The sequence below is a fragment of the Myotis lucifugus genome, unplaced genomic scaffold (genome assembly GCF_000147115.1).
Source record: "Myotis lucifugus unplaced genomic scaffold, Myoluc2.0 scaffold_235, whole genome shotgun sequence".
Taxonomy (NCBI): Eukaryota; Metazoa; Chordata; class Mammalia; order Chiroptera; family Vespertilionidae; genus Myotis; species Myotis lucifugus.
The window spans coordinates 1,733,523-1,744,336 of record NW_005871283.1 but is presented as its reverse complement, the minus strand read 5'-3'; the positions used below and the strand labels follow the sequence as shown (position 1 = coordinate 1,744,336).

Sequence of the window (10,814 nt, the reverse complement as noted above, 5' to 3'; positions counted from 1 at the left end):
CGACAGTTTTGGCCCTGACCCATGACAGAGCTCAGGGAGGAGGAGGTGGAGACACAAGTCTGGCCACAGGGTAGTTTACCAGCCATGCCGATCTCAGCTGTGATGACAGATGGCCTGCCATACACCCCTCTGCCCAGAGAACACACACACACACACACACACACACACACACACACGCCAGATGAGGCAGATGAGGCTGAGCTCGATGTGTAAGGGCACGTGATCAGGCTGGAGCTGAAACCCCCAATTTGTAAACCTCAGGCAGGTAAGCTGGAGAGAAACTTCCACGTCCCCGAGTGGGTGAAAGAGGGTGGGGCAGCCGGACCCGCATTCAACTCCTGGCTCCAGTCTGAAGAGCCATGTGGCCGGAGGCGCACTGCTTCTCCTCTTTCCGTCTTAATCTTTCTCATCTGTAGACGTGTGGACAGACACTCAGTTCGTGGGTTGTTGTGAGGATTAACTTGACTGAAACAATCAATGGCAACTGAACTAGCACGCTGCCTGCCACAGCCTGTAAGTGCTTCCCAAGGATCCCTCCCTCCCTCCCTCCCTCCCTCCTCCCTCATCTCTTTCTCTTCTTTCCACACAACCTGAAGGATAGCAAGCTAGCCTGCTGCCCATCACTGGCTGGAGACTTGGGCAAAAACTCAACGTCAACGTCTCTGAGCCTTAATTTTCTTATCAGTAAAATGGAGATGAAAATCCTTCCAGTATTATATGAAATGCTGAAAGGTATCCTTTAAGAAGAGGAAGAAGATGAAAAAGGTAAAGATACAAATTATGAACAACAAATACACATCTATCAACAAGTGAATCTAAAAATCAAGTGAATAAATAATCTGATGAACAGAATAAACCGGTGAATATAATAGAATCAGGGGCATAGAAAGGGAGTGGACTGACTATTTTCAGGGGGGAAAGGGGTGTGGAGGATGCGGGAAGAGACTGGACAAAAATCGTACACCTATGGATGAGGACAGTGGGGGGGCGGTAAGGGCAGAGGGTGGGGTGGGAACCGGGTGGAGGGGAGCTATGGGGGGAAAAAAGAGGAACAACTGTAATAATCTGAACAATAAAGATTTAATTTTTTTTAAAAAAAGAAAATTCCTTCCTTTGGCTGGGGTGGCGGAGGGACTGGGGGTGGGGGTGAACACTGAGCAAGGATGTAAAACTCTGAGCACGATTCTTGTCACATGCTGGTAATTATCATAATGTTCATTGTTCCAGATTTTCCTCCTCGCTGAAGTCCTAATGGATCCTCCCAATCATTATAGAAGTTCTGCCCAAAGATGGGCTCTGACCGCTTCCTCGGGTGGCACCGGAGCCAAAGTGGGCATCTTAGTCACCACAAGCAGGGAGGTGGAGCGAGGTCTGGTCAGAACTCTCCCCCATCCCTTCCTGGAGCTCCAGGCCAGAGACGCCACGTGTCGGGGACACTCGCGCTTGTGTAGGGAGGTGCTAACATGATCCCAGGCTTCGTTCCCAGGATGCTCCAAGTTCCTTGGAGAAGCTCTCCGAAAATCCCCACGCCAAAGAAACAGTTGTTGTTGTTGTTTCAGCCCAACAACTGAAATTCTGAAAAACCCATTTTCAAAGGGCAGGAAACTGGGCATCTCATCCAGAGTCCCAGAGAAGAGGGACCCCACCCCAGCACAGCTGTTCCCCAAGCTGGGTACTCTAACGGAATGTTGTTAATATATTTTTTATTGATTTCAGAGAAGAAGGGAGAGGGAGAGAGAGAGATAGAAACATCAAAGATGAGAGAGAGTCATTGATCCGCTGCCTCCTGCACACCCCCTACTGGGGATCAAGCCCGCACCCCAGCATGTGCCCTGACCAGGAATCGAACTGTGACCTCCTGGTTTATAGGTCGATGCCCAGCCACTGAGCCACATCGGCTGAGTAAGCTCGGTCCTCTAGTTTAGCAAATGCCAAGAACACAAGAAGCAGCACGGACAGAGGCAGATTAGAGAGCGTAACGTTAGAAGCGGAGGTCTGGGCTGCTATAGACTTGAGGTTTCAGGCTCAATTTCCTCATTTGTAAAATGAAGATAGTGACACCGGAAACTCCTAGAGATATTGGTAGAACAACAAAACGAGGAAGCACTTAGCGTGGAGCCTGGCCCTTAGGAGATGCTCCGAATAACGACGACGGTGACGATAATGACATTGCTGCTGTGACCGGCCCCATGTTTCTCTGCTCCAACCCGGCGTCATGCCCAAACCACCCTCACGCGTCCACCCCCACGGGGCTGGCATCACAGACTTGCCTGGCACACTCCTCGTGGGCAAGGGCCCTGACAAAACCAAGCCAAACCCAAGCTTTCTTTATATTGAGTGTTTCAAAGAAATTTTCAGATATATATATATATACCTCCATTCCCTCAAAAATCAATCTCCTTCCCCAACTCCTACAAGCCTTACTAAGGTAAGCACACTCCTCATGGCGGGGAGCTCAGGACTTCTGGGCACACCCCATTATATTGCTGGGCAGTTGTAGTTTTTTTTAAAAAAAATTCCATCTCCGTGTGGCTTCTTCTTTATTCCCTCAGTTATAGGAGTTCCATTTGGCCCGTCTTCAGATGGTTCTGCAAGTGGTTGTTCTGGGGTTTAGTTGTAATTTTGATGTGGTCATGGGCGGAGGCGAGCACAGCATTTACCTGCTTCACTGTCTGGATCAGAAGTCCCAGTGGCAGTTTTCCATACGCTGCTGCTTGCGCTCCGTTTGGAGTTGAGCTCTGCTTACCGGAAACATCCACACGTTGGCCTTTGCCCTCCTGAGCCGCATGGAACAAGCCCCCTCACTTCTCCCTGCGACACTTCTCCGGGCGTCTGAGTTAACGCTCAGGCCTGAGCTGCAGGCTGCTGCCCAGCCTGTCTATCCAACCCCAGTCTTCTTGAGGGACGTTGTCCTTCATGCGCACATGAGTCATGAACCAATCCGGGGGTCACCCTCCTGTCTGTGAATGATGGTTTGGGGTCCTGATTTTTGCTGTCTTCAGGCAGGCCCCAGCCTCCCCGGAAGAGCTTGGTCGGCTGAGAATCAGGCGCGCTGTGGTGTTTGAACCCTCGCTGCACTTGTCCTGACTGCCTGACCTTGGACAAGTTCCCCAGCCTTCTCTGAACTTCATTTCCTCACCTGCCAGACGGGATACAGAGCCTTAGCTTGCAGGTGGTTGTAACAATTCGATGAGATCATGCCGGTGTTGAGCCCCGCATAGGGTGAGCGTTCCGAAAAGGGTGGTGGTTGTTTGGAAGAGGGAAAGCTGCAGAATCCTTTGAGGGGGCAGAGCAAGAGCCAGCTCTCCCCGGGGATGCAGGGAGGGGCCCGGGTTCCGAGGGGAACTCATCCCGTGCCAAGCAGATGGAAAGGCGATCTCGTGGCCAACAGCTGGAGCCACCAATGCAAACCTTGCGCTGGGAGCCAGCCCTGTTGCCCCAGCAGAGGGGCCGTAGGGTGGACACAGCCGGTGCCAAGACAGATGGGGCAGCGGCCAGCTTTTCAGTCAACCCAGATGTCTGTCTTAGATGAAAACTCAAAACTGTGGCTTCAATCAAAGTGGCTCTTAAGGGCCAGGTGCTCTCCAGGCCTTGGCGGGGGGACTTCGGAAGCTCTGAGTGGGGACCTTTGATAACTCCCGTGGGGTCACGAGGGTCAGCTGCATCTGTCACTCAGTGAAGGGAGAAGGGGGACCATAGGCTAGCCTGGATCCACTGAGTCATCCCCCTGAGAAAGAGGGCCCTGGGGAATTTTTCTGGAAGAAAGGGGATTTGTCTGTGCCATGTAACTGAGACTTGAAGGCAGTCCTTTTTCTGTGTTAGAAATAGCAGCATTCTGACATCAATGATGAGAGAGAATCATTGATCGGCTGCCTCCTGCACGCTCCCGCTGGGGATCAAACCTGCAACTCAGACATGTGCCCTGACCGGGAATCGAACCGTGACCTCCTGGTTCATAGGTTGGTGCTCAACCACTGAGCCATGCTGGTTGGGCATTGATTTTAATTCTTACGTGTTTCTTAAATTAGCCCCACTCTTCTATTTCCCACTATGCTACTCTGATCTTTACTTTTACTTTTTTTTTTTTTGAATTTTCATAAGATTGTATTTGAGCCAAACTGACGACAGTTGCTGGGAAGCAAGATCTCAAATGCTTCCTGATCTCTACTTTTAATACAGACAGCTACATTACTACGGAAGTTCCTTAAAAAAAAGAAGAAGAAGAAGAAATAGTATTCTGCAGGGACCTTCCCACAGTCCAGCACAGAGCCTCAGAAGCCAGGTGATTTAGGGGAAGCAACAAAGTCACACGGCTCCCTGGCTGCGGCTGTATCACTCCCCCACTCCTGATTCTGCTAGACTGCCTCATTGAGGATGACAAAGTCCTTCCCTGAGATGCAAAGCCTTCTTTTATCAGAGAAATAGAGGCTCAGAGGGGCAAAGCCACCAGGGCTGAGAATGTTCTAGAACCCACAAGTTTTGCCCACTATTCCCAATCCCACCCCGGCCGCTGGCCTTCCTTCCTCCCACTCTTGCACAGTAGCTTGCTTGTCATGCCTCCTTAAAGAAACATCCCCAGCCTGGCCCCAGGCTTGGGCACGGAGCTAGGTGCGTGGCACTCTGTCAACACAAACAAGGCTCCCTGCTCTTGCCCCTTCTCTATACAATGCCCAGCTGCACTTCAATGTGTTTTAAATGCTTGCATCGCCCTGGTCTTTGTTATTATGTTCTTTGGTGTCCTAGAATGCTTGCCATTCCAGGGCCTGCACCCTGGGGCCCAGCTTGCTGAGTGTGCTGAACACAGTGGGGGTTGGGGGGTGTGGTACCTGGGACAGGAAGCTGGGGTGGGGGGGGTCAGCCTTGGGTGTGCTGCGCTCCAGGAAATGTTGCGCACTCTCTTGGTCTCACCTGCATATGCGATTTCCTCGGCTCGGTAAGCAGTCCCCCATGTCTCTGACTGGGTTACTCTGATAAACCTTCGGATCTCATCCTGAATGTCACGTCCTCTCAGAAGCTTTCCCTGATTCACTTTCCCAGTTTGAGCTAAGACTTCCTACACCCACAGTGTACAGATGTGCAGGCTGTGCTCTGCACAAAACACCACATTAAAGGGATCATTGGCATCCTGGATCTGTATGTTTATACAGACTGTTTTGGACCAATGGAAGGCGGACCTTTCTCTAATTTGCACAAAGGTGCTGCAGGACCTACCAGGCTCTGGTTCTGCTGTCCGTTCCCACTGCATCTGGCACTGCCTAGTCTCTGCACTAGCACTCTTTCTCTCTTTCTGATGCCCATTACCTGTCTTCGCCCCCCTCCTCCCCTCCCTCACTCGACTGTAGGCTTGGAGACAGGATGGGCACAGCTTTTGTGGAATTCTCCACGGTCACACTTTAAAGGGCACACTGTAAACTGATCAATTGTTGACTGAGTGGAATGTGGGATATGGACATCTCAAGGGTCAGCTGGACCAGAAGGAAAAAGGAAAAACAAGGGAGAAAAGAAAAGTGGCAGAAACATCGTTGGCCTGCAGGGGGAGATGCTGAGTAGCCTGACGGCCCTCTTCCCCGTGAGGCAGTGGGTCCATTCCCTTTTCCCTTTTTGGAGAGATCTTTCTAATAATACTATTAACAGCTTCCATTTATGGACCGAACACTAAGCACAGGCATCATCTCATATACTCTCCCCGGCAGCCCTGCGAGGCTGGCACTGTGACGTCTGTCTGCCTTTGTAGATCAGAGACAGAGCAGAGAGAGGTCGGCAGGCAGAGCTGGGACTGACACCAGGTATGTGCTGGGTGTTCAAGCCTGGGAGCTGGATACAACCTTTTGGTGCTTCACCAAAAAGTCTATTACCCGGTGAAACCGTCACGCTTATTTTTAGTTAGGAAAATATGGTCACTGCTCCAAAGCCGGGTCTGAAGTTAAGGACAGCCCTGCCCCTCCCACCTTTGGGCTCCAGTCCAGGCCCCCCACAAAGCCAACTCACTGAGTCGATTGCTGACAGGACCGGGACCAGGCCCAGGAGGGAGGCCTGGAGGGGCAGACAGGCTGCGCGGGCAGAAGCCATGCTCAAGGCACAGGCACCGTGACACAGCCTCCCGATGGCAAGGTCAATGCCCATGAGAGCAGCGTTTTGCTCACTCCTGAATTCTCAGAGCTTGGCACGCACGGGGTACCCAGCGAGTATTTGCTGAGTGAGTGAGTGAATGAATGAATAAATGCATAAAAATATGTTAGGTTTTTCCACTATCCCAAAGAGGGCAGGGAACTGGATTTTCCATTCCCAAGGCTGAAGACATTCTGGGACACACACCCAATTCCTGATTCAAAGACTGGAGGCAGAAAACAGGAGGTGAGAGACGGCCTGGGGGCCCCTCCGGGGAGAGAACGAGGGAGACACTAAGTCACCAAATCAAGACCTCTGAGCCCCTGGTATCTTGGCAGGAGGTATATGGAAAGGGGTGCAAGGGTAGAAGAGGGCCCAGCATGGGATGGGACCCCTAAAATCCGAGCAAGAACACTGGCAAGAGGGAGGAACCTTCCCAGACACTCAGATGGAGCAGGCAGGCCAGGCTGCCCTGGGCAGAGGGGCTGAGCTGTCTGAGCCCTCAACAGCCTCTGCCACCAGCCAGAGGCAGCCTCTAAGCAGATCTGGAAAGGCTGCCTGGTCTATCCCCGTGTTCTACCCGCCTGGCTTCTGAGACCCAGGTAGGAGAGGGGGGCGGGTAAAGCAGAGGCCAGGCCCTGGGAGAGCTTCCCACACAACCCTGGACCCTGGCACCCAGCACTCACCTGGTCTGGGCGGGCAGGGGGCACACAGGGTCACCCCCCAGAAGGCCCCCACACTGCCACAGCAGTCCTCTTGGGTAGTCAGCTCCAGCAGGGGGTTGGCACACTGGAAAAAAGGCCATGGCACGCGTCACCTCTTCCCTCCCCCATGTGCACAGAGATGTCCCAGGGAAGCCTGAGACAAGTGCTCCCTCCCCCCACACCTTGCCGGAGGGTACCCCCACCCCAGGGAGGGTAGGAGAGAGTCAACTGATGTTCCAAACAGAAGCTGACAAACCTGCAGTCCACTCAGCAGACCCTAAACTTGAGGGGTGGACACACCCCAGGCAGGATAAGCTCTTCTCTATGAGGTCTGCAAACGGCCTCCCTCCATGCCTCAGCCCTTAGATGAGGACCCAAAGGATGGCTTTCCTCTGTCCAACTCCAGGATCACACACGGTGCCAACCTTCCCCACGGGATGGCCCAGGCTCAGGGACACACAAGCTGAGGGGCCAGGGAGGGCTGGGGACTCAGAGTCCCTATTCATTCCTTGGTTACTGCCGGCCTCCTCCAGTCCCCTAAAATCAGGAGGGGTTTCTGGAAACACCAAACTGCAACCCCCAGAAAAACCTTCCTGGGCCTGGCTTAGCTCCTGTACTTAGGTGCCTGGGCTCAGAAAAGCTCCTCGGATTTTCCATCACTGACTGTGGTCGCTTCCAGGTGGGTGTGAGGTGTCTCATCATTGTACCCCCAAGGCTTTGGGGTTTAACCTGCACTTGCTAATTCCTCATCTCTGTGACCCCACACTCAGCTGAATACCAAACTCTCGCCAGATTTAATGGCCCCACTGTCCTTGGACCAGGAGACCCTGGGCTCAGCTCCAGGAGAGCCCAAGATTTACGGGGGCCGAGGACACTGGTGCCCTGCTCTGCGTGCACTGACAGGTGCCTCGTGGAGCCCAGGTAGGAGGCCAGCTGTCTGCGCTCAGCAATTGTAGGCCTAGTTTTCTCACGTGGGGAATGGGAGACCCTGCGAACACTTACGTTCCATGAGAATGAGGAGGAGAGAGAAGGAGAGCAGATTGGGGGCAGGGGCAATCACTGTTCTGGAAGCTTCCAGGGCTTTCTCACCTGGCCGTTCATGCTGCTCAGGTAACACCGGCCCAGCAGCCCCTGAGGCCTGGGTGCCGCTGGGGGCAGTGGCCGAGGGGCCTCTCCGTGCCGAGTGGGGATGCTGTTGCTGTCCCAGTGGCCGTGGCCAGGGCTGGCAGGGAGCCGGGGCACAGGTCTGGTCTCCACGCTGTTCTCCTCCGGGGCCTCCTCGGCCTCGCCCCGCACCCGCGCCACCTGGTGCACCTGCACGGAGGCCTCGGGCGGGTGGTGAATGTGCACCTTCACCAAGGAGGGGTTCACAGAGGCTGGGCACAGGGGCTGGGGTCAGAGTCGGGGAAACAGGGCCCCACCCTCTGAAGAGTGTCCTCTAGCCCTGGGCCAGGCGGGCCCCTGGCCGTGAGTGGCCCCCCAATCCTCCCTCATTTCTTCAATCTCTACTCAAACCTCAGCACAATTCCCCAGTGAGGGAGGACAGGATGAAGGACAAACTCCTTCACGCCTTGCCTTTCCATGAAGGACCTTGGTTATCAACGTCTAAGCTACCTTCCTGACTCCACCTTCCCCATGATCCTGTGCACCCCTGAGCTCCAGCGCACTGAGCCCGCGTGGTCCCACCTCCGTGCCTTCGCTCATGCCAGTCCCTCCGCAGAGGGACCCCTCCCCTCCTCTCTGCGTAACCAAAGGTACCCATTGTTTAAGGCCTAATCGAAGTCCACCTCCTCCATGCAGCCTTCCCTGAACACCCTGGGCTTAGGGGGCTCTCCATCCCTGACCTCCTATATTTTTGCACCTTTAATTTGGCACCTAGTGATGGAAGGCAGGGGAAATGAAGTGTTCTATAATGCTCTCTCTCTCCTGTCCATCCTCCTCTGTTATCCAGGTTCATGGGTTCCTTGAAGGCAGGACCTTGACCTCATACTCTTTTGTCTCATGCATAGCACCCAATATGGGGTAAGGGCAACTACATTGCTGAATTCAGATGGGAGGGCAAAGAGCAGTTTAGGGAATAAGACTGAGGCCTGAGGGCGGAGGAGAAGGAGGGAGGTTTGACCGTGAAGAAAGGCCTGGAGGCCTGTCCCCTCCGCCACAATGCCCACACCCACCCTCCCGGGTAACCCAGGGCGCCCAGCCCCACATCCCAGCCCCGCACTCACCCAGCTGGTTGGAGAGCGGCAAGGTGAAGGTGGACTGCCTCAAGGGGCCCTCCAGCAGGGCCCTGTGGTGGGAGCCCCTCTCTGCCAGCTCCCTGTCCAGCTTTGGGACGGGCAAGTGACAGAACTTCCCGGTGGAGTTGGAGGGGCACCAGCACTCGTCCCTGCCGATGCAGCGGCCTCCATTCAGGCAGGGGATCTGGCAGAAATCTACAACATGGACCTCAAGGTGACCGGCGGTGGAAGAACAGAGCAGCACCCCCCCTGCCGCAGTGGGTGACAACAGAAGCAGGGCGCAGTCGTGCTCCAAATCGGCACGGCGTCGCCTGGAATGCAGGGACTTTCCAGGAGGCCCCGGGGGTGAAGAAGGGGAGATAAGAACCAGCCCTGGCCCCTTTAAAGCGCCCCTTCATGCCTTTTTTCGACCCCCCAATAACCTGGGAGACAGGGCCAGCCAGGAACTGTCGTCTAAGGGCAGAAGGGACTCACAGATGCGGAAGCCAGACTTGGGGTCATGCCCGTGACCGCCCTGGCTGTACAGGGTGGTGGTGTCGCCACGCTCGCAGCTGTTGGCACAGTGCCCATAGGCACAGGTCTGCTTGCAGATGGTAGGAGTGAAGATGATCTTGATCTTCTTGATTTTCTCCGTGAGGTTCAGCCCTGAAGAGAGAGGGCTTGGGTCCAGGGGGCAGGGCTGAGAGGCACAGCTGTGACCTCCAGAGGCTGGTTGGAAAGGCCCCGGGACCAGGGGTGAATCCATCCCAAGGGCATTTGCTCAGTACCCACTGGATACAAGGCCCCAACGTTGGGGCAGGGTGACACCTGTGAGAAGCCCCCAGACCAGCATTTATTGAGGGACGTCAATGTGCAGCCAATAAGCTCATGCTTTATGCACTTTACTCTCAATGCTCTTGAGTCTTATTTTAGGTTGAACCATTAGAAGATGCCACTTTGTAGGTTAGAATGGTTGAATATTGGCCGTGTTCCTACATCCAAGCTAATATTTCCAATTCGCAGGGAAGGAAACAGGCTCGGAGAAGGTTGGGTTGCAAGTGGTGCTGCTGGGCTTTGAAGCAAAGGGCAGAGAACAGAATGTAGCTCAGACCCGCTGGAGTGCAGTTTTCTAGGAGAAGTGGAGGAAGATAAAGCCTGAAAGAACGATTAGAGACAGGTTTGGGGGAGGTGGGGGGCGGAGGGAGACTGGTTGTCAGAACAAGGATTGGTACTTTATTTGGTGGGTAGTAGGAAGTCACTGAAAATTCCAGTAAGAGATGGAAGAGGAAATGTGGGGGACGAATGTCCTCCCAGCTGGTGTGCAGGTGGAGGGGAGGCAGGTGACCGGGGGGAAGGGGGAAGTCACGCAGCGGTGTGAGCTGAGGTTGCTTCAGTTAGGAGTGGTAGCAGTGGACATTCACAGGAGGGGGGCTCATTTGGTGTGGGGAGCCCAGAGAGGGAAGCGGCAAGGCAGAGGGGTTGAGGAGGGAAAGTGTGAAAAGTCTATGTGGTCACCGGTTCAAGAAGCTTGGCTCGCCGAAACCGGTTTGGCTCAGTGGATAGAGCGTCGGCCTGCGGACTGAGGGGTCCCGGGTTCGATTCCGGTCAAGGGCATGTGCCTGGGTTGCGGGCGCATCCCCAGTGGGAGATGTGCAGGAAGGCGGCTGGTCGATGTTTCTCTCTTATCGATGTTTCTGACTCTCTATCTCTCTCCCTTTCTCTCTGTGAAAAATCAATAGAATATACTTTTAAAAAAAAAAAAATTAAAAAAAATAAGCAGGCCTGG

General features: G+C 54.2%; 1 protein-coding gene across 1 annotated transcript in view; it reads right to left on the bottom strand.

Moving 5' to 3' along the window:
• Positions 1-10,814, bottom strand: part of LTBP2 (latent transforming growth factor beta binding protein 2) — a 54,507-nt gene that overhangs the window by 7,776 nt on the left and 35,917 nt on the right. The window contains exons 7-10 of the mRNA XM_023762181.1: positions 9,524-9,694; positions 9,038-9,244; positions 7,902-8,188; positions 6,795-6,897 (exon numbers count right to left, since the gene is read on the bottom strand). Of these exons, the coding sequence (XP_023617949.1) occupies positions 6,795-6,897; positions 7,902-8,188; positions 9,038-9,244; positions 9,524-9,694 (768 nt within the window). The remainder of the gene's footprint in view (positions 1-6,794; positions 6,898-7,901; positions 8,189-9,037; positions 9,245-9,523; positions 9,695-10,814) is intronic.